Raw genomic sequence first — 22,569 nt, 5'->3', positions numbered from 1 at the left:
TTTTATTTTTATTTTTTTTTTATTAAAACCATTTAAACATGAGCAGAGTTATAATGTACCTGATGCCTTAAGGGGCTTTGTTACTGATTTAATTTTACTAGAGTGGATGCTGCGATGATCGGCCATTTAAAAAAAGAAAAAAACTTGGAGCTGACGTCTGGCTTATAGAAATGCACTTCCTTTTTGGGTGTGTCCGATTTCATCTTAATATTTCTAAAGACAGATTTTAGCTTAAATTTGAGTTTTAAATTGAAGAAAAATAGTTGTTGGGGAAAATCTAGAGCTTAAAAATAAACTGAGCAGCAAGTGACTGGGAAACAATATTAGGCGCCGTTTTACTTTTTATACTGCGCCGAACACTAAATCCACTCTTAAGAACAGTGAAATTAAAACCCTTCAACTGAACGTTTACTTTGAAAATATCAAACCGGAAGTACTTGGATACAGATGCGCTGTAGCTACAGGACAGGCGTCGGCTATGGCTGAGGTAAATCTTTGCGGTTTATCCGAATATAAAAGCTTTGCGCTGAGATGTTCATGAACACGGTTTCAGATGGTAACTGCATCATTATAGGGGATAAATATTAACATTTTTTTTGTCATTTTGAGGGGTGTTTGGATAGCTAATAGAAATGTTAGCTAACCTGTTTTTAGCTAACGACCATTTCATAGGTAAGAAACATTGTTCTGGTTTCAGTTTGAACAAATAATTCTCGTGAATTTACGGTGATTGGTGAGAATTTTATGTGGCTTAGTGACTTATTTACAGAGTTAACAACGTGCTAACGTCAACACTTTCCTCTTGGCCAGTGGCGTAACCAGAAAAAGTTACCGGTCTGGTCGAGTTGGGGCCTAGTGCTTGACAGGTGTGGTTCATTATATAAAAATTACATTTTCCTGTTGGCTTGGGCTGTCCAGAGAAAGCTGTTGAAACTTCCACAGCAGAAGATCCAACCAAACATAAAACAAGATAATATTCATGATATTAAAAGACACGCAAAAATATTCATGTCTGTGGCAGATTTAGTTTGAAAGTAGGTAGTCTTCATGTTAACTAGGTATTTATATGAATGGATGAAATATTACTGGCTTTGAATGTGCTCCTGGCAACCGCAATTCAAAATACAAAAGTAGAAATTGGGTCCGCCAGCACAAATGAACCCTTCAAAGATTTTCCCAGACAAAATAACATATTATTTAAACCAGAAGTGTGGGCATAATGCAAATAATTAGTATTTTCCTGACAAGTCTTTTTGTTCTCATTTTACTCTAAAGCAGCTATGTGCACCCAAATACAAAGATGGAAAAAACTGGTCTAAGACGTTATTTATACAACATTAACGAACAGATCGGGGCACCCGCATTGCTCCCACCCAAAATCAGTGCTAACTGGATTCAAATTTGTCCAGACCCACAGCTTACAGGACCTCCAGCAGCCGGCTGTTTCCTCCAAGGTCTTCGTCCAGAGAGACTACAGCTCAGGAACAATATGCAAGTTCCAGACCAAGTTTCCCTCTGAGCTGGAGTCTAGAGTATGTAATGGATTTTATTTTTTTTATTTTTATTTTTTTATGGTTACGGTGCTTTATTTTCAGCACAGTGGATGTAAACTATTGTTGTGGTTCCAGATGGATAAGCAGCAATTCGAGGAGACCATGCAGTCTCTGAACAACCTGTATGCGGAGGCAGAGAAGCTTGGAGGAAAGTCTTACCTGGAGGGCTGCTTGGCTTGTCTGACTGCCTACACCATCTTCCTGTGTATGGAGACACACTACGAAAAGGTAGAACTGCTTTTGCTGGGATTCTGAGCTAAATTGCTCCTCGCAGCTTCCTTTGTGGAGAAATTGATCTCGTCTCAGCACTGCGTTGTTTTCTGTCTACAGGTGTTAAAGAAGATCGCCAAATACATAAAGGACCAGAATGAGAAGATTTATGCTCCCAGAGGCTTACTGCTGACTGACCCCATAGAGAGAGGCCTCAGAGTCGTATCCTTGACCTGGCTTATTTTACTCAACACCTGCGTTCTTTGACTGAGAAAATGTAATGTTAAAGAAATTTTACTTACATTAAGCTTAAGCGAAAGAGTAATACTTCTTGATCTTTCCAACATAAAATCAAGTATATGAAGAAAATGTTTTTCTTTGCACTGAGAAACATTTTTTAACTTCTAAAGATATCTCCCAAGCTTTCAGAATTATAAACCCGTTTCATTACATGCCACATAAACTCATAAGTGTAAGCAGTTTATGTAAAAAAAATAATAATAATAAAATTTATATTTCAGAAGACAATCCAGTATCATTCAATTAATATTTTTTTCATCTATTTTTTTATTATGTTGGATATGCGTTTAAAACTCCAATGTTGCGTTCCTTAACTGTCCCGTTTTTCAGGTGGAAATCACCATCTTTGAAGACAGAAACATTGGATCTGGAAGATAAAACGATTTTTGCCCACATGACGTCCGGTGACCGCTGTAGCCTTTCCGATCGAGTCACCTTCACATCCCGAGGGTCCAACGTGTGTTTTTTCCGCTGTTACGTGCAGTTGAAATTATGAGACTTCCTACAAAAGAGAAAACATAAACATATTGAAAACGTATGATCCTATAACTTAACAATGGCTGCTGAACAATCATCAGGACTGTGCTGAAACACAGAAATGTACTCTGTCATCAGTGTTTTTCTATTCTGGAGCATGTTTTTGCTCTATGTCTTATTTCAATGTGCAGGCTGGTGACTTCCAATCTGCTTCACAATGTATATCCAGACCTTCCTTCCTGAAATACATGTGTACTTTTAATGTGATCTTTTCTTGCTGTAATTTATAAATACTCTCCTGTTTGCCTTTGTGTATGTTTGTACATGCCTTTTCTTGTCTTTTTCTAATCAAGACGTCTAAGATGTTGAGCAGACTTTATAGGATGTGCCATTGTGTTCATTGCCATCATCTCCACATTCATTACAAGAGATTTGAGGTATTGTTTTGAAAATTTTAAGACGGTTAATGTGTTGTAAAGTTTTGGCCCGGCTTGCGATCACAGCGGTTATGGATGGTTAATATTAACAGTATGAGGGTTGCGACTTCTGCAGAACCCATATTTTAAATTATGTTCAGGAGTCTGGGGGTGGGGGTTTTAGAAGTTGTAAATTTTAGATGTTTCTGGTTTTGAAGATGGATCATCTTTGCTAAGTTGTCCCAATACATTTTGAGAACTGTCTCATTTCTGTGACAGTGTACTAGCGATATATTCAGCTCCAGCATACATCATATGTACCATCACAATATCTGTTAGCATTAGAAATCATAGACAGTTGGAAAGCTCTGCAGCAGATTGTTTAGATTTTGTTTGTAGAATACTTTCACAATTGTCCATACTCGTCATGTTCTATTTAAATAAATTGTAGTTACCTGAAATGAAGATCTTGTGGAGGGGTTTTATTTTAGATTTGACTTTGAAAATATATAGAAGTGCACTTTAATAGCATTAGTGGAACCGCAAAATTCAGTTTCTTGAACAATGAAAATGTTGCATAAAGTCAACTTTGTGATGTCATAATATTCTAATTGTCATCTAATGGAATTGGTTTTTGTTATGTCAAAATTAACATAAGACCTTGAAATGTAGCTGTGTGTGTATAATGTAGATGAGGCATACATACAGAAAAAGTAATGGTTTTGTTATGTGATTATTTTATTTCTCTAATTTGCTATTGAATTAATTTATATGTTTTTATGTATTTTTCAAATATCGAAAGTTAGCATCTATTGCAACTAATTTTATTGCAGTATCAGAAAGCTACCAGTAAAAGGCAGTGTGAGCTTGTAATTGCTCCAGAATCTGCCTAACTGACAACCGCTTCAGAACAGATTCTAGGATGATTTGTGAAGCACAGATTTGCTTCTGCCTCATCACTCCTTCTTGTTGTATCCTGTTTACAGGTTAGTAGGGGGTATAATTTTTTAATTTTTTTCCTTTCTCAAAATAGCTCTGAAGAACCTTTTCAGTGTCACTAAAGTAGTTTCTATAGAGTCCTTTCATGTTTAATTTACTGGTGTCATCGCAACTGAACTAACGGGCGCCCATGAGGAAAAAGAGCGACCGCGGTTCTAGTTACCTGAGGTATAAAGCTACTGTACAGGAACTGTTGCGATTTGTTCTTATGTACAGATTCATTAATATACCGTCAGTTATCAGCTATGAAATGAAACTGTTATGGAAGTTGTTGGAAAATAATATGGTTATGTTCAGGGGTGAAAGTAGTTTTGAATTCTTTGGGGTACTATGACAAAAGTATATACCTCGGGGCAGTCACCCCCAAACTGCAGCAGTGGCTAAAACAGATCCCAGGAACAACATCAGACATCTCAGTCCAGAAATGTGCAGTACTAGGCACAGCCAAGATACTACGCAGATATATGACACCTTGAGATGCCATGAGACCTAAATTCTGAACATCATTTCATGGAGTGCATCCCAGTTTTCCATGTCTGGCATATAACCATTCATTTTAGCTTTTAAACTGGTTATATTGATCCTGTGTCCAGACAGAGGGATAATCAGTAGGTTATTGAGAAAATCTCAACCTCAATATTTCCACTAAATAAGAGGCAAAAAAAAAAAAAAAAAAAGTTTGATAAAGGAAAAGCCTCTCAGACTCTTACCTCAAAGCAAGATGCCAAAGAGCACCAAACATTTTTTTTTAAAATTAGACAATTAATTTAATTTCACATAATTATCACGGTAGAAGTAATTTGTTTGTTAAATACTTAATGAAACATGTTTAACGTGTTTCATGTTTGTGTGGATGACGTGATACTCACAGATGAACGAGATAATTAGTCCAAGTTTGTCGTTTATTGAACGTTCAGGAACTACAGCGGCTGTAAAGCGCCAAGGCAAAGGCGCATGTAATGGTAAAATACAGGAGCATGGTAAAATAACCCTTTTACAACACACGTTGCTATGGCAACCGCCACGAGCCGAGCAGGGACTACATTAAAAACATAACATTCAGTCCGTTACGATATTAGGTTTCAGGCTTGATATTTATTTTGTGATCATTAATAAGCCTCTCATGAACACAGCGGTGGTTGATTAGTTAATTTTAAACTCCTGCTCTGCTAGCTATTTTGGTAATGGCACAGAATTGCGCAACACCTTGTTGAAACAATAATTACTTAGATTATTATTGTTGTTGGGTCATTAATTTGAAAACGTTTTGTTGATTATTTTGTTGTTGTTCTTTAATAAACTTACGAACGTTTTAAGCCAATCGTAGGAGGACGTGCTGGTCTCAGCGTCCTGGCCGCGTTCAGTTTGTCACCAACCGCCGAGATCGACTCAAAACCTTCCGCGATCGACGTGTTGCACCCCTGCTCTAGCAAAGCACGAATAGTTTAGAAACAATATTTAGGATTGTTCTTGAAAAAATTGAAAAAATAATCAGTCACGGCTGATTAGTGGGTGCACTCACGGCTGCACAGTGAACCCATTGATTTTTTTTACATCACACAGCCGTTCCCCTTTCTTGCAGATTTAGCGTACACCCGCTAAATCTTTTAGGGGTACGCAGTACCTGACCGTACCCGCCTACTTTCACCCCTGGTTATGTTGATTAGATCTTTTTTATGTTACATGAGTCGAATCTGTTTAGCTGTATTCTGTCTTTCTGTGAACATATTGTTGTACAGAAAAAAATACAAATACATTGTATATTGTTTATGCCGTAGCATACGGCGTAACAAAAACGGGTTAGTTTGAGACCCCCATTTGTCTCAAACTAATGGAAGCTGTATGTATGACATAAGCTGTACCTTTGCATTAAAGGTTCTAAAGAAGTTGTTTATTACAGAAATAAGTATATTGTAGAATAACAAAGAAAATAACATAGACACAGTGGATTATTTTTGAGGAAATATCAGATATGGTGCTGTTTGGAAATGTTTAATAAATCAGAACAGATTCCAAGCACAGATTTGTTTTTGCCTCATCACTCCCGCTTGTTCTATCCTATTTACAGGAAAATCAGCATGTTACACCAGTCCTGGTGCGTGTAACATATTCACATTTTGAAGTACTGAAATAAATGAACATTTTTATTTCATTATTATTTAAAGAGACACACCTATTGTGTTTTAAAATTAGTAGTTTATGAGAAGGTTCGACGTGAACTTATTTTTGATAAGTTTTTGTTTGTGGAATTTTGACATTGCTTTTATTTTGAAAGAAACATGCCGGATATGTCGTTGCTCCCACAGCAAGAAGGAGGAAGTGGATAAAAGCAAACATGTCTTATTCGGGTTAATATGGTAGCGGGTCATTAAAACATGCTATTTCTGTTCTTTTAACATTGGTTAACCGTAAGTTAAAATAAACATTTGGCTAAGCTATTATTCATTCAGGGCCGTTATCCAAAGTATGCTAGCTCTCCTCTAGTTTTAAATGTGTACTTAAAACTATAAACGCAACGACAAAACTAATTTTTCTGTCCTGCTTGACGTTAATTAGCGCAATTGGAGCTATAGTTTTTAACAAATCTGACGGTTGAAATCTGCATTCAACTGTCGAATGCAGACTGTTAAAACAGCTGTGATATTTTAGCTAGTTAGATCAGTGGTACGTTAATTACGACTGTTCAGACCAATAAAAATTCAACAAATAGTCTTCGTTTCTCTTGGTTCACCCTGGCGTTTCCTTGTTACGATGGCATTTATCTCCCAAAGCAAGAAAATCAGTTTTTGCATCATGTTTTGGATGATCTGGAAACATACCAACAGAAAAGAAGCCTTAAAAAGTAAGTAGTATAGCTTGCCTCCTCTACAACTAAATAAGCTCGAAGCGGCTTCAACGCTCGCATATTATGGCATCAATTCTGTATCACTTCAGATTCCCCAGACGACTGTATACTGCAGAACATCCGACATTGTGACCCAAAGAGGGCGCTGTTAAGAAACTAAACTGAAATCCAGATGGTTACTACTTTGATTGCCTTTATCAAAAAATCTGACCATATTATAATAATAATAATAAAAATAAAACATTTAAACTTCAACAAAATCTTTAGGCTTATGGTGTAATAAAATGTTGCTCTATGTTGCCAGAGAATCGTTATATATGTAAGACTGAGAAGAAATATTTCAGACAATTAATACAGGGGTTCCCCAAGGTGTAGAAAACCAAGAGTACCGTTTACTCTGGCTTTTTACCTGATAACTGGTTGGTTTCTGATTTTTTTTCCCCCCCTGTTCCTGACTCAATCAGAAGATTGAAGTTCCTGGCCTTCTTATCACGTCCTCTGTGAAAATGTCAGCATTTCGAAATGCATGAGCCGTTATCCACTGATTTACTTCTGCTCATTTGAATTGTTTGGAAAGCACTCATAACACAGAATTTACATAGTGAGATGTCTTTAGTAGGTTTTTGATGTACTTTCTTGTGTATGACATCCATCCCTGTAACACTTAAGAGATCCACTTTTGCATTACTTTAGAAGCTGACATCTTTTTTCCGTCTGCCCTTTGTGTGTGTGTGTCTGTGCAGCGTGCTTCTGTTCCCCCCATTACCCAGCAGACTGCGATACTTGATTCACAGGACAATAGAAGACATACCAGATCTCACCACCTTCTCTGTAGGGGAGAGCTGGTGCCGTAGGGTGGTGGTCTGCCCTTCTGAGCTCAGGTACACGTCTTTCCTTTTTAAATATATGCCTCTGCGATTAGTAGTGAAGATAAAGGTGGTTCATATTATCAAGAAGCAACACCAGGCAGCTTGTCTGTGTCTTTTTGTCTCTTTTTGATGTGTGAAAATTGAGACAGGTTGTTGAAAGAAAATCAGGGTAACCCTACTGAAGATGTTTGTTTTTCTGTAGGGCTGAGTCAGAGGAAGACAGTGATGTAGAGACCAGCAACTGCCTTTCTGAAGAGCACCCTGGCAGCAGGGTGGTGAAGGAACCCGACGTCAAGGTGACGCCTTCGGCCCCGTCACAAAGCCGAACACCTAAAAGGCCAGACCAGCCCCTGTACCTGCCGCGAGCCGTTCGGAAGAGGCTGTCTCTCCAGGACTCGCAGGGCTCGGCTGCAAACAAAGACATAATAAGTTCTGCTCAGTGCTGCAGAAGCTCTCTTTCAGAGTCTTGTTCTTGCCCCAAGGCCACAGAACAAAAAGTTTGCTCGGCCTCCTCTGCACAGGAAGCCTGTGCCGCCGACGGTGTAACTGGGGTGCCTGAGAGCGGTTCACAGCTTTGTCCCCAGGAACAGACTCAAAAGTCGGCGCTAGGGCTGGATGAAAGCGAGGCGGTCATCTGGGACCAGTCTCTGTCCTTCGCAGAGATGAGGTTGGAGGAAGCAGAGGGAGAAAACCTCAACAATGTTCAGGCTGAGGATGCAAGCACAGATACAGACGATGTAACTGAACAGGTAGGTTGTAGGTCTTATTTTAGAGGGTTTTTTCTAAATGTTTTTTATCATTTTTAGCTCCCCCCCACAGATTCTCTATAAGACCTAAGTCGGAACTCCAGAACATTAATAGTACTTTCAGCCAGAAGAAACATGTTGGCAAATGCTAAAGATTTTCTAAAAGTCTTCCAGCAGCATGGGAAATGTAAGAACCTCAGTAGTTACCTAATCATGAGGTGCTTTCTGCTGTTTTTTTTCTTCTTCTTTTTCAGATTAAGATGCATCTTAAAGAGACAGGCGTCTCTGTTGAGCTTGTTCACAATGATTACGCAATCTATGAGAACGTGTTTCTTAACTCGGATGACTTCAGCCATGTCATTGAGATTTATGACTTTCCATCTGTTTTCAAGACTGACGACCTCCTGGATGCTTTCACAGAATACAGGTGGGATTATGAAGTTATGATCCAGGTAGTACTCCACATATAAATAATTGCTGACTGGAGGGGTAGAAAAATAATTTTTCAGTGCTGTTTTCACTTCCTTCTTGATAAGAGTTTTGACAACTACGTACTTTTACTTTTTCACAACTATGCACTACTTTGCGTTGTTGGGCTGTCGCATAAAACAGATTGAAGTTTGTGTTTTGGGTCAAGAGGTCTGAACTCTCAAATAGACATTTTCCAAAATGTGTTCAAATTAGTGCTGCAGTATATCACACATTTGTCATTATTGTGATATCAGTGTGCAATATTCGTATCACAAAGGACTTTTTAGCGTGCAATAATTTGTCTGTTTAAGGATCCTGATTAGTCTCAGCCAATAGTAGAAACTCTCACTGTGCACTCTACATTGTATCCCACAGATAGATATAGCTGTTTATTAATTTCCTCCCTCTCTCTTCCTCTTTCTCCTCCCATCGCGTCTCAGTGACGGTGGAATGAAGATCAAGTGGGTGGACAACACACACGCTCTGGGCGTTTTCTCCTGCCAGGCGGCAGGTCAGAGCTCTTTCCACTACACTAAACGTGATGAACTGTTTGAACTCATGGTGACTGAGGTCGGTGGCGGTTGTCTTGATTGCAGCGCACCACGCCCTCTCCATCTGCCACCCGCTGCTGAAGACTCGAGCTCTCTCTGAGGGGAGTAAAAAAGCCCAGGGCAAGGCGGTCAGAAGGGCAGGTAGGACGCTTTGAGCTACAGTTTTGGTGAAATCTCACTAGTCGAATTAAACGGTTTGTGTCCTCTTCAAGAATTTCTCCAGCCGGTGAAGGAGCGTCCCAGGACAGACTGCGCAGTGGCCAAACGGATGGTGACCAGAGCTTTAGGCATACCGGGAGGCAGACTGTACAGATATGAAGGTGAGCCAAAATGTCCACACACACACACACACACGCGCGCGCATGATTGACACACGTTGCTTTCAACATGTTTTTATTTAAAACCGTTATGCATTTCCACATCCACCTCAATATATTAAAACAATTAGCAACTGAAAGGATCCTTGTAAAATGAAGGATTGTTACAGTTCTACATTCAAACATTTACAAATTCATTGAGAGGCATTTTCACATACAAGCGTGGCCATTACAGTAATTTCACAAAGGCACCAAAGTCCCTGATGGAGATAGTTCAACAAGACATTTAGAAAACAGGCGCAGATCGGAGACGAGCGCACGGTGAAAACAAGCGACCCCTTCTCCGTTTCTCTTTTGTTCCGGTTTAATTTATGAAGGAAAATCCCTCACAGACATTGGAAATCGCTGCAAGAACTAATTCCAGACAACCTTGGCTTCTGTTGAACACGGCACTTCCAGAGCAAAAAAAATATATATATAAATTTTGACTTTTATTTTCCTGTCATTTAGAAGTGGATACAATTTGTCACAATGTTTAGCTAGTTAAATCCAATCCTGACAACAGGAGTTTTCCCGTCTTGACAGGAACTTACTTGCCAGAGGCTTTGGCTCATCTCTCTATGATGAATTACAACATTTGGTTTTGCGTGTGGAGGGAATGTCTGGACTCTTAACAGTTTTAATTTATACAGCTGCTTCTTATCACAGCTGCTTGGGATAAATGTACAGTGTAAGATTATGACAATACAAATTCAGTCACTACTTGCATTAAGGAACATGGTGTCTGACTTTTGGTTTGATGCACTCCACACATTATAAAGCTTTGGTTTCCAATGCACTCGTCGCCACACTTGGTTTAATAAGTTACGTGGCTTTAATTCTCATTGCATCACAAGCACCAGGTCAAAATAACACTTTCAAGAACAGCAAGAGACTCTAAAACACACAGTTATGTACAACTGAATGGGGGGTAAATGCATTTACTGAACAAGCAGCTCGTTTTCCTATGGAGCCGTTGTTTATTGTACCAGCTGAACCCTGAGCACAACGATGATCCAGCACTGCTCCAAAGATGCAGCGTCACACAGCTCCCTCTAGTGGTTGTCAGAAGATTTCCTAGTTCCGTCCTTGTGATGGGCCCTGCTCTGGTCTACCTGTGTGACAGCTGGTTCGTCAGCAATCCGGGAAACGTGTCCTCTACGTCTGAACTAAATGTGCCACCTGTGAAGACAAAAATAAAAAATCTAAGAAATTCACCCTGCCCCCAAAAAAGGCAAGGTTTTGACCCAACTTTTTCTTCTTTATTTTTTTGTTTCTACAGCCGGACTAGACAGACCCGTCTCCAATCAGTAGCTCTGAAGAGCTGCCTCAGATTTCTGTAACTGAACCCAACTTGTGGTAAATATTGTTCACTTTTGGCAACACTAATAAGGCACATATCTCAACAAGGACGAAACGGATATTTTGGTCATTTCAGATGGGTCCAAAGTCTCAAAACGTTTTAAATTAAACTCTATTGCATGTTGGTTTCACCTGAAATATGTTCAGTTGGCAATATTTAAGATTGACCTTTTTTTCTTTTTGTTGTCCTGGTGAACGAGAACTGGTTGCACAGTGTGAGTGATAAGTTTTTAAAAACATTTTTTTTAACATATCAAAGATTTGTTCACAAAGTAATTTTCAGGATTTAAAGAAATATTCTACGTTTACCGATGGTTGTGTTTTTTTTGTTTTTGTTAAAACTGTTCATAGTCTTTAACAAAGATTTAATAAGGGCAAATTACAAGGTATTCCATATGTAATATTTATTATTTTTTCCCCCCCAATTTACAGTTTACTAATTGTAGTTTGAGCCACGGTAATCCTAACTGCGCTACTGTTATGAGGACCAAAAGTGCCACAATTTATTAAATAAGTGTTATAAAGGATAAGATGCCATAATTTGATTGTGGGACTTTTGGCCTTCTGTTTTTATGTCACCTGTTTTTTGTTACCGTTTTCATAATTTTTGAATCTTTAAAGGAATGTTCAATCGATGCCTGACAAAGTATTGAATTTTGTATTTAATAATAAAAAAACACTCCATCAGCTTCTATTCAGAGATTATAAATCACTTAGTTTGTTCGATTGTGTGCTTCTGCACTACTTCCATCATTCAGCTTCACTGCCATTCACTGAATTGCTACAGTACTGCATGGTCTCATGAAAACATTGACACTGAATATAATATTGTGTTTTACAAAAAGAAAATGCGAGAACAAAAAGCTGGATTTGTATAAACAACATGTAATATTTTGTGACTTATACCACAGTCCAGTCTCGGAGGAGACGTTGTCCTCACCTATATGACAGTTGTAGGTCCATATCCGGTGTCCGTCGTAGCGAGTGCGGCACTTCATAATATTGTTGGTGAAATCGGATTCTGCAACCTCGAAGTTTGGGTTTATCACGACCTGAAAGAAAGAACGGAGTCAGAGTTAATAGTATTGGTCTCAAAAGAGGTTTATCTGCGATGGTCGACCAGATAATATGTTTAGTGTTCCTTAAGAGCCTTTGCTCAGTTGTGTGACATGTTAGACGGTGAACGGAGGAAAAAAAAAAAAGGCAAATGTGCAGAAAGAGGGTCTGTCTGGTCTATAGGAGACAGCAGGCTGATCTGAGACCGACTTTTCCACCAGAAGTTGAATATTTCATAAGGTGAGACCAACAGAGCAGATGTTGTACCTGCAAGAAGTAATCTCCCGGCTTCACGTCTGTGATGTCGATCCACTGGCAGTCGATGTCGTGCCTGTACGTGTCCCAGCAGCCGACTGTGATGCCCTGAGAGCCAAAGTTGGCACATTCGTACCTTTTCTGTATGCCTAAATGTCAGAGCAGATGTTTACAGTTTGTGTCAGAAGGATCGGTTAAAATAATGCTCATTTTAATCACGGAGATCAAACAGCACGACGGCAGAGTATTTCTTAAAGGTAGTTTCAGTGTTAAAAAAAAACATCCAGAGTCTCTAAATTGTAAAACGGAAAATCTACCTTCATCACAGTGGGTGTCCTCCAGACAGAAGCTGGCTTTATGTCCCTCTGCTACTTTAGTCCCGTTCAGACTCAGCAGGTCATAGTGGGTGAAAACTTCCATACTGTGGTAATGTCTGGATTACACAGGGACACAGGGAGAGTTTAGACATCCTGAAAACAGGCACATCTAGGAGCTTTACTAAATCTTTTGAATCTTTCAACAATCTGTTAAGAAGATCTTACTAGTTTTGCCCAACAACAAGTTACCTGATGTACGTTCACGATTCGTAGTAATAGTAAAACTAAATCAGAGTCTCCGAGTTGTAACAAGGTCAGAAGTACAGCTGCACGGCGTGTCCAGGTGAGGTCTCACCTGTGACACTCGTGCCAGACCCAGGACTGCGGCGACGCCCGCGGCCTGAAGTCCGACAGGCCGTTGTTCTGGATCTGGGAGGAGAAGCGGAGCAGCCGGCGGTAGGAGCTTGGGTCGGCATTGTCGGCGGTGCTGGACAGACAGCGCTCCTCGTGGGCGCACTGCAGAAGGTACAGGGGCCTGTCCTCCAGGTACGTCGTCTGCTCCACCACCTGAGCACTGAGGACCAGGTCTGGGGCCGCTGGGAGGACGACAGCAGCATGAGCGGAGTCCACAGATTCAAGATTGAGTTTTTTTTTTTGTTTGTTTATTTTACTACTCTCCATCACAACAACTTTGACATTTTTTAAACAGCAACTAAACAGGTTTTTTTTTCTACATACAGGCACTTTCAAAAATATTGAACTTTTCTCATTTTGTTACATTGGAAACAAACTTTAATTATTGGCAATTTCAATACAATAAACCAACAGGAAGCACCTCGTTACATGAAGGGACAAATGCATATGGTTCAAAAGTATTGTCCAAGTAAAAATCTGGAAAGTGTGGCATGCATTCTTACATATTTTTAATTTGTATTCCACCCTCTGCAGCAAAAGGTGACCCTACAAACTTGAGTCAATTACAGTTGCAGTTTTTTTTTTTTGGGGGGGGGGTTAAGTCTCTTCCACCTTTGCACATCTGAAGATTGAAATGTTTGGCCATTCTTCTTTGCAAACTAGATCAAGCCCAGTCAGATTGGTTAGAGAAAGTCTTTGAAAATATATCTGTCATTTTCAACAGGATCAGAAGGCTGAATGGAGACGAGCGCCACAATATTTTAATGAAAATCCTTCACTACTCTGTCACCCTATCACAAAGTCTCAATCAAATTCATCGAGGTTTGCGGCTGCAATGTGACAATCAACCAATACCATTTTCCTGTTTTTAGGCCACATGTTTATATTTTATCCTAAGGTATTAACATAAATATGAAATGTATACTCTCTGAACTAATTTCAGAAAGTATACATTTAGTAAATGAAACATGAACGTGGTGTTTTTGTTCCGTCTCTTACTCTGAGTGCAGGACACTCCAGCAGCGAAGCGTCCGCCTCCTTTCGGACAGCTGACGTGTTTGCCGTGGTGCAGACACTGATCCAGAGTCAGCTCCGTTCCCGAACATCTCACGCCGCTCATCAGCACAGAGTCGGCAGATGAATCTCCCTCCCAGTACCACGTCTCCTGAGAATTTCAATCAGAAATAACGCGCCGTATAACTAAACAATCAAGATTTAAAAAAAAAAGATAAAATGCATTCCTAAGCGTAGGCATAAAAAATTCGAAACTTATTGGTTAAGTATGCAAATAGTTACATAAAAAAAAAGAATGGGACTAACTGTTTAAATCCAGGCATAAGCCGATCAAGTTTTGTTCCTGGCAACCATGCTGATTACCATGAGGTGTGTGGGGTTGTTTTGGATACGATGACATAGATGCATTATAAAGCAATTATCTAACTGTTGGCACTAGTCCAATCAAATAATTTATGCCCACCTTCCTCAGCCCCTCCCCGCCTACAGAAAGTAAGGAGCTGTGCAGATGTTCTCCTCAGCCCTGACTCAGCTTTGTTGCACAATTTTGCAGACCTTATGGAAAGCCTGTGCAAGGGAAAAAGTCAGACTTTCCACCAACGACCATGAAAGTGGAGGATACAAAGGAAGCTGGCCTGGGGGTGGGAGGGGTGATGCATATATTTGCTGGTGGGCTGAGGAGAAGAGCAGATATGCAGAAGTGTAGATTTAAGATCGCTGTCACATGTTCCATCTGGTGGTCAGGTCCGCCTGGAAAACCACCGGAGCAACACGGGAACTAGACTCTAGTGAGTCTTAAGAGGACCTGCTCTGCAGTAAAAAACCACACAGACGAGAACTTTAAGTTTGGGATAATTATCTGGATGTGGATTATGCGTGGCCTGAAATTTTAAGTTGGCACAGAGGTGCTCTCGTCGATGTAGAGCGTTCGCCGGACCTAGTCGAGGCTCCGCTCGTAAAGCTGCAGTTATCAACACTCCTCCCTGTAATTTTCTCGCATACCTTCCAGATTTGGATCATCTGAAGCCATAAATTCTCCAACATCTATAAAGTAGGTTCATATACAGAGCAAATCGTCTGGGTGTTTTGCTCGGTGTCCTTTCACCTCGTGACATAAGAAGGAATCAATCGGGACAGAAGTGTGATGCTGTTCCACTGTTTCCATGTGTTTTTGTTTTTTTTTTTAAATTAGAGGCTCCTTTACACTTCAAAGATCTGCTTGCATTTTTCTCTAAAGTCTTGCTGAGAGGCTACACTCTTAAATCTGCCATAGGGTTACCTCCATTAACCAACCTTCTCTACTTACAACCTGGTTTTGATGTTTTTTCTAAACAAGTGGCATCTTTATTTTTGCCCCCCTGGGATAAGTAAAGCTAATTAGAGACGGAGAGCTAATGCCGTACACAGTCGCACCAAACAGGCTTAAACTGGGAAGAATCTCATCCATTTCTTTTGTGGTTGTAACCCATCATCATCTCCTGCCTCCAGAACTGCAGTGAGGTAAATCTGTTTTATTAGCATTACTTTATGGAAACTGATCACGCGCATCTCATGTTATTTGATCCTTTTCTTCCAAATTGGAGGCTCTTTTTTTATTTTTACAAGATCCTGGCTGTGTTTTTAAGACATGTAGAAGAATATCTCCTCACAAAGACATCGTGGAAATAGCAGAGAGCAAATGGGACCGTATAGGACACGCATCTGGAAAAACTGAGAATCCCTAACAATGATATTAATGTCAAAAGTACAAAATTGTCCATTTTTTCAGGTCTATTCTGACGGGCAGAATTCACTTTAGAGCTGTTGTTTCCAGTCCTGGTCCTCTCAACTCACTGCCCTGCATGTTTTAAGCGTTTCTCTTCTTCCACGCTCCCGACGTCCGCAGGTGTGTCCAAAACACAAAGGACAGTGGATTTAGAGGGCCAGGATCAAAAACCACTGCTTTAGATAATAAACCGAAGCCTGCACACACTTTTCTACTGAAGGAGAAAGAAAAAGGAGAGAAAAAAGTTATTTCTGGCCAGGACCTGTCATACTTCATAAGAACTGCAGAACTCCTAGGAAGTCCTCATGTGTCTCTGCAGCATTTCTTAGTGTAGTAACCACTTTTAGCATTTGTTGGCGACCGCACTTGGAAAAAAAATGTTCTGCATAAATAATGTATCAAGAAGCTGCAAGAAAATAATTATGTCATTATTTTCTTGCAGCCCTGGGAGGGAGAACAGATTTCTCTGTTGTAGGGGGATGGATGGGGGCAGGCTCATCGTATTCAGAGAAAAACACAAGCAGGTTAGCCGAGAAGCTTTGCGTTTGGAGGAGAAACCAGAGTTGGAGAAGTCACCTGGAAAGCATGGCTGGCGAAGCCCAGGCCCAGCTGCCTGCACACCACCACCGCCTCCATGGTTCCCCAGCTGTCGCTGCACACCGAGCCCCACACCAGAGAGCCGTTCCTCTCCGCCAGGACCTCCACACGACCCTCGTAGGGGTTACGGCCGCCGCTCAGCCGGAGCTGGGCAGAGAGACGGTTACGTTTGCGTGTCGTTCAAAACACATTTTCTTTAAAAAGCACCAACCACGTGGAGTGAAAACTCACTCGGCTGTGGAAGCCCATCGCAGGAACGTTGCACCTGACCGCGGCGTCTTCCTCGTGGCTGCAGCCGATGGAGTCCTGATTGAAGTAACACTCGGTCAGAGACTTTTCAAACCCGGAGCATTGCACCTCGTTCATGTGGACAGCGCCCACTCCTGCAGGACACAGCAAGCGCACGGGAAAGTCAGGACTCTACTCAGGAAATGACAAAAAACATTATATATATATATTCAATCTTTCAGCACCTGTAACTTTCTTTCGAATGAAGTTAAATCTGATATTTTTGTCACATGATACCCCCAACCCTTCCCTTGTTTTTCAGACAGAATGTTCCATAAAGGGGCAGATGAATATTACACTGCAAAGAAAACAAGCAGCTCAGCTATGACGGACAAAAATGAAACTCTGAAGGGTCATAAGAAATACTGCCGCCTCCCCTGAAACATCTGTAATTGCCCTCTCCAGATGTTCTCTGGGCTGCACCCCGACATTCAGCAAAAGGGGGCGCCGTCTCCGCATTAGGCTGATTTGTACAGCTGATCAGTCACAACGTCTCGTTAGTGGCAGGATTTACTGACATTTGTGTACTCCGCTGAAGCTTCTCAAGACAAACTGTTTCCAACTCTGTGGGGTGAAGGTTGTAAGGCGAGAGGTTAGCTTGACCAGGAAGCCCTGAAACGGCCTTGTCCGCGCTCCAACCCAGAATTCCTCTCCTGAAACTCATAAAACATGTTTTCTTCCCTGGAACATTTTGTGCACTCCTCTGTTTTGCTTTGAGAAAAAGGCAGAGGGAGGGGGGGGGATACTACTTTTCCTGCAGCCATATGAATTTTATAAAGCTGTGGGATATTGCATTTCACAGATTCAGTAATGGGCTCGGTGTGTAAACACCGATGTGCTGCTCCATACGTTCTCTATTGCGTTTATGTGCTGACTTCAAGTCTAGACGGGCTGAGGTGAGACAAAAACAGGTGGCGATGCAGCAGCCAAAGATAAGGTGGAGGTGAAGGTTGACCTCTCGCATTTTCACAGCTGGACATACAAGCTCCTCCGTCTCTGGTAAAGATCCTTTTAAAAAGACATTTGTTTTCAGTTCAGCAGAATAATCTCTAAAAAAAAAAAATCCAACCCTTTCTTTAGATTTAACGTGGTGAAGTACAAAATTAATCAGTGGTGGGGAAAAATAATGGAACAAAGAATAGAACGACACATAGCAGCTAATAAAAATAGGCACAAATACATTAACTAAATTTATTTTACTTTTTTTAAGCTAATCAGGGTGTGAGGAAACTTTTACACATCTGAGACTTTCTGCTTTCCTTTTGTAAATATGCGAGATTTATGTTCTCTCTTCAAAATGGGAAAGCATTTCAGGTAATGAAAGTGTGCACTGATCCTTGTAAGGAAGGAAGTGGCTCCAAAAGTAGCTACTTGTCTGAACTTGATTGTATCTACAATCAAAGTGAGAATTAAAAAGTTAAAAGCTGGATGAGGAGTCAAGCTTATCTCACCACTCCGAACAAAAAGAGTTGTTTTTTTTTGTTTGTTTTTTTTTTATTCCCACAGCTCCAAATTTTGTGAGAAATTAACCGTAACAACTATTTCTTATAAACACATCTTTGGGGTGCTAGTAATTACAAATTGTACAACAGGATGTTTCAAATGTGAAGAAATGAACGTTTTTGTGTTGTTTTTTTCTTTTAGTTTCAATGCTTACAGACATTGAAGTTTAATAAAATATTACTTTGGAAGTGCTCATCTTAAATTCAGTGGGTACATACATATATATATATATATATAAAAATTATGTTGGTGTTTTCTTCAACATCAGCTCATGCATATTTTGCAGCATATAATGGCGTCATCGGTGATAAACTCCTGGTTACCTTGTCCCATCCGGCCTCCAGTCAGGGCCTCTTTGGCACTGCCAAAGCCCAGCTCCCGACACACCACGGTGGCTGCTCTGATGTCCCAGTTATCGTCGCAAACGGTTCCCCACTCTCCGTTCTTCAGCACCTCCACTCGACCCTCACCTATCATAGCCCCGCCTCTCAGGCGCACCAGGGGTTGCTGTGGAAACATCACACGAAATAAACAAGACTGTGGATATGTTGCAGATGGTGAGCATTTAAATGATTGCCTGCAGTGTGTGTGTGTGTGTGTGTGTGGGGGGGCAAAAACATGCAAATATTTGGCAGATGGATGAATTCAGAACAACTACAAAAGGATGAAGAGTGCTTTTTAATCCCCCGACCCCCAAAAAATGTGAGCAGTATGGTGGATAATCTAAAAGAAACACAGAGAAGCTGGTCAGAGCTGAGCTGAGGATTGATGGACATAAATAAACCAATTACAGAGCAGACCTGGGAGAAAACTTAGCAGAGGCCGTTTAAAATTCCTGCCAGGACTTAAAAATCGATGTTTAGACGCTTAGGATCCAGTCTGACTGAGTTCTACGTGGCAATAACTCAATACGTCTGGATACAAATGCGTACCACAGTTTTCAGATTTGAATTTGTGGAAAACGTTTAAAAAAAAAAAACATGCGTCACTGTCTCTCAGGTGGTGTGAGGGCAGCACGAGACTTTCTTGCTGATAAACGCAGCAGCCAATAATTTATAATGTGACCAACCTCCATCCTGTAGGCCTTTCTGAAACCCATGCTGACGCTGGGAGCAAAGGCCCGTCCGGGTATGCAGCTGATCACGGCAGGCATGCCCCGTCTGCATGTGTTGTTGCCTTTGAGCTGGATCTCTTTGCCCAGTTTGCAGTCGGACAGGTGGGCCTCGTTGCCTGTGCAGTTGACGGAGAAACCCCAGTAGTTCTTCTTGCGGCGCTTCGCCAACAGTCTGAGGAGGAAACAGCGAAAACTATGTGGGTGCCGTCCCGACACTTTGGATCCATCCCTGCTACAGCTCTGCAGAGACTTGATAACAAACCATTCATCTGATTCACGTGTGTTTGAGACGGAGGTCATCATCAACATCATCATCTTGGTTTTCCAACATTTAAGGCACTTGTGAATGCACCACTGCCCTCCAACGGTACTTAAGAGATGCATATAAAAGTTGAAGGATGCATTCTTTGCAATGCTTTAAAAAGCTATTTAATTGGTTTTATTTCTAGCGGCGTGCAATTCATTCATACATATTGTCTGTTGTGAGAATTTCTCAATATTCCCCTGAAGTCACATATGAATGAAAGTCAGAAGTTAAGGGTCACTAAAAACCCCAAGAGATGATTTTGAAGTAGAGCTGCATCTGAGGAAAAATCAAGCCAATTACTGAAACCTGAAGAAACTTTTCCACGCTGAGCTCCAAACTGATCTGAATACAGAAATGTGTTCAATCTGATGGTGCGTTGGGACCAACTTTGTAAAAACCTGCTGCTTAATAGTTATTTTTCCCGTATGCAGGCGGACTTAATTTGATGCCTCACACCTACCGAAGCGTGAAACTCCACAACGGTGAAACGTAACTTGAAACAAGTGTTTTCATCCGAGGAGAAGAATAGCTGCTCAGTGTTTCAATTTAATGTGCTTCTTAAGGTTAAATATTTTTTTGTGGGGCCCTCCGCTGACCTGCTGGGTGGATTTTTTCAGACATTCCTGCTGAAGGTCAAAAAATATTAACACACTGAGAAACAGGTGCAGCAGACCTGGCCGAGTCACCGTTTAATTGAATGTGCTTGGAAAAATATTTTGAAAAAAAAAAAAAAATCAGGCTCCTTCTGTGTGTTTGCTCGTTTGCACAAAGAGTTTGAATCTGTTGCCCATGTGAGCAGACAGAGAAAGACACATAAAACCCAACAGAACCACGATTTCAGGCTGCAGTACACTCAGTTGTTCCCGTCCAGGACTATCATTCATCAGCTCAAGCTCCCTCTGACAGGGGAAACAATCTGCAGGGCCAAGTGTGTTTCACCTCGAGAGTGGAAAACGGACAAACGCGTGTGTGACTGGCGGAGTAAACAAAGCCGATTGTGTAATGTTTCCTAACATCTGTTTGGTTTGGGCTAAACACACCTAAAACTTACAAAACCCAACAGAAAAACAACCCCAGAAAAAGAGTAAGCAACATCCCAGACATGCTGTATTTTTAGCATAAAGAGCACGTGTAGGATGCAAGTCTGCCCGCAAATGACGGCTTTCTTTCTTTAAAAAAAAAAAAACGTGTGAATTTTAAAGAATCCATTATATATATAGTACATCACAGTGTTTACTCGTTCCAAAAAACAGTTTTTAACGTAACCCAAAGTAAACCGTACAACATGTAGACTTTCATTACAGCAAATTAGCGTAATTAAAACTCAGACTCCCTCCCCCGGCGCAGAGCCGTTACTCACTTGTAGGGTCGCACGTTGAAATGTTTCTCGCCGGGGAAACCGTACATGCCACAGACGACTCTGCTGTTCATCTCAGTCCAGTCCTCGTTGCAGATCTGTCTCCATTTGCCTCCGTCTTTCACCTCGACGAAGCCCTCGGTGATGGGGATCCGCTTCCTGTGGGAGTACGTGGCTCTGATCCTCACCTCCTCCACCTGCACCGTCAAGCCCTGGCCAGCGAAGCAAAGGCTGTCATTAGACAACATGCAACCCAAAGCGAGGCTTGACTTTTGGTTATGATGGAAAAATAACAGATAGCATAAGAGTTTTATGTTATGTTTTCTATATAAGCAGTGCAGCAACGCCCGTTTTGATTACAATTACTACTGCAAATTCAATGTTTATCCACGAATTTGTGCTTAGGTTTTGGTAAGTCAAAAATATTGAGCTTTTGAATTATTTTGCTTCCCTGCACAATCACCGTGACTTTTCCATCCTACTTGTCTGTCTGGTTTTACGTCTTCGAAGCTGAGCTGGCATGAAGAAATACAATGCAACAATGGCCACATTTGTTGTAAAATATTAACAAGCAACAAAAATGACACTGTATGGACATATGCTACACAGGAATAAAACACATACTGCATCAGGACAGACTCTGCAGCAGGATTTCCAACACTTCCGTATTTATCATCATTTTGCACTAGAATGACATGTAAGATTTTTTTGAATATATATTTATATAGTTTATGGCTTTTATTGTATATTTTTTATAAATGTTATAATACAGAAATTTATAAAATTATTTTTTTAATGGTTCGTGCTGCATTTGTTAAGCTAAAGAAAGATATGATCAAACATTATGCTACAATTTATGGCATTTTAATTAGAAATTCACATTATTAAAGTCATTAATTACAATCTTAAGGTTGGATAATTCGCCAAATAACTAAAATATCATAAGCAAGCCGCCATGTTGACGTCCGTGAACGCTGTACGGTCAACATTTTGAGGCAAGGATGCATCTCAAAAGCAAAATGTTGGTTTTTATTTCGGGACACGGCATGACAGTAATTGCGCTGATCGCCGCATGCAACCACTGAATCCAACGGACTATATTCTGACCCTCTCATCTCCTCACACGAGACCTGCCTGGCGGTCAGCTACATTCCTCCGACCTGCTGTGCAAAACGTGCAGCTCCACGTTCCATCGAGCCCCGTGGCATCCAACCTTCCCTGAGATTATCCAGCCCCAGAGTGTTTGCTTATAAACACGGTTATGTAACTACAAAAGGGAACATGATCACAAATAAACTGCCATCTGTTATAATGGCTGCAAAGTGTTATTTAGAGGATATAGATAAGTTTCTCTGGTATACAACCAGCTGAAACGGCGTCCACTTGATATATTATAAATACAGCACAGCCTTTGACTATTGCTCGGA

The 22,569-nt window shown here is 40.8% G+C and overlaps 3 protein-coding genes across 4 annotated transcripts in view; 2 read left to right on the top strand and 1 right to left on the bottom strand.

The window, feature by feature from the left end:
- Positions 1-310: 310 nt before the first annotated feature.
- LOC103139555 (golgin subfamily A member 7-like) lies at positions 311-3,421 on the top strand (the record flags this gene model as incomplete). Its single annotated transcript, XM_007554239.2, has 5 exons — positions 311-487; positions 1,410-1,532; positions 1,629-1,781; positions 1,884-1,985; positions 2,394-3,421. Coding segments are annotated over 5 exons (603 nt in total), but the record flags the coding sequence as incomplete, so codon positions are not given.
- Positions 3,422-3,991: 570 nt separating this feature from the next.
- r3hcc1 (R3H domain and coiled-coil containing 1) lies at positions 3,992-11,849 on the top strand. 2 transcript variants are annotated; one of them, XM_016672575.1, is made up of 8 exons: positions 3,992-4,123; positions 7,544-7,681; positions 7,872-8,418; positions 8,670-8,842; positions 9,327-9,397; positions 9,483-9,578; positions 9,650-9,757; positions 10,786-10,873. In XM_016672575.1, the coding sequence occupies exons 1-8, from the start codon at positions 4,086-4,088 to the stop codon at positions 10,794-10,796; spliced, it is 1,182 nt and encodes a 393-aa protein (XP_016528061.1). In that variant the 5' UTR covers positions 3,992-4,085; the 3' UTR covers positions 10,797-10,873. The 2 variants fall into 2 exon arrangements, with proteins under 2 accessions (XP_016528061.1, XP_016528060.1); XM_016672574.1 differs by lacking the exon at positions 10,786-10,873 and adding an exon at positions 11,076-11,849 and having other exon boundaries at positions 3,994-4,123.
- Positions 9,814-22,569, bottom strand: part of loxl2a (lysyl oxidase-like 2a) — a 24,929-nt gene continuing 12,173 nt past the window's right edge. The window contains exons 4-14 of the mRNA XM_007554238.2: positions 21,146-21,354; positions 19,434-19,650; positions 18,688-18,871; positions 16,805-16,956; positions 16,553-16,720; positions 14,197-14,362; positions 13,139-13,379; positions 12,784-12,899; positions 12,479-12,615; positions 12,096-12,207; positions 9,814-10,975 (exon numbers count right to left, since the gene is read on the bottom strand). Coding sequence (XP_007554300.1) covers positions 10,905-10,975; positions 12,096-12,207; positions 12,479-12,615; positions 12,784-12,899; positions 13,139-13,379; positions 14,197-14,362; positions 16,553-16,720; positions 16,805-16,956; positions 18,688-18,871; positions 19,434-19,650; positions 21,146-21,354 — 1,773 coding nt within the window. The 3' untranslated portion in view covers positions 9,814-10,904. The remainder of the gene's footprint in view (positions 10,976-12,095; positions 12,208-12,478; positions 12,616-12,783; positions 12,900-13,138; positions 13,380-14,196; positions 14,363-16,552; positions 16,721-16,804; positions 16,957-18,687; positions 18,872-19,433; positions 19,651-21,145; positions 21,355-22,569) is intronic.

The sequence above is a fragment of the Poecilia formosa genome, unplaced genomic scaffold, assembly GCF_000485575.1.
Source record: "Poecilia formosa unplaced genomic scaffold, Poecilia_formosa-5.1.2 Scaffold62, whole genome shotgun sequence".
NCBI lineage: Eukaryota > Metazoa > Chordata > Actinopteri > Cyprinodontiformes > Poeciliidae > Poecilia > Poecilia formosa.
This window is presented reverse-complemented; position numbering and strand designations above follow the sequence as displayed.

Bases quoted from the DNA above. Each gene is read 5' to 3' on its own strand.
- r3hcc1 (XM_016672574.1), top strand. From the start codon at position 4,086: ATGAGGAAAAAGAGCGACCGCGGTTCTAGTTACCTGAG. The intron at 8,419-8,669 runs GTAGGTTGTAGG...CTTCTTTTTCAG, and splicing joins CAGACGATGTAACTGAACAG to ATTAAGATGCATCTTAAAGA. The intron at 9,398-9,482 runs GTCAGAGCTCTT...TCTTGATTGCAG, and splicing joins TTTCTCCTGCCAGGCGGCAG to CGCACCACGCCCTCTCCATC.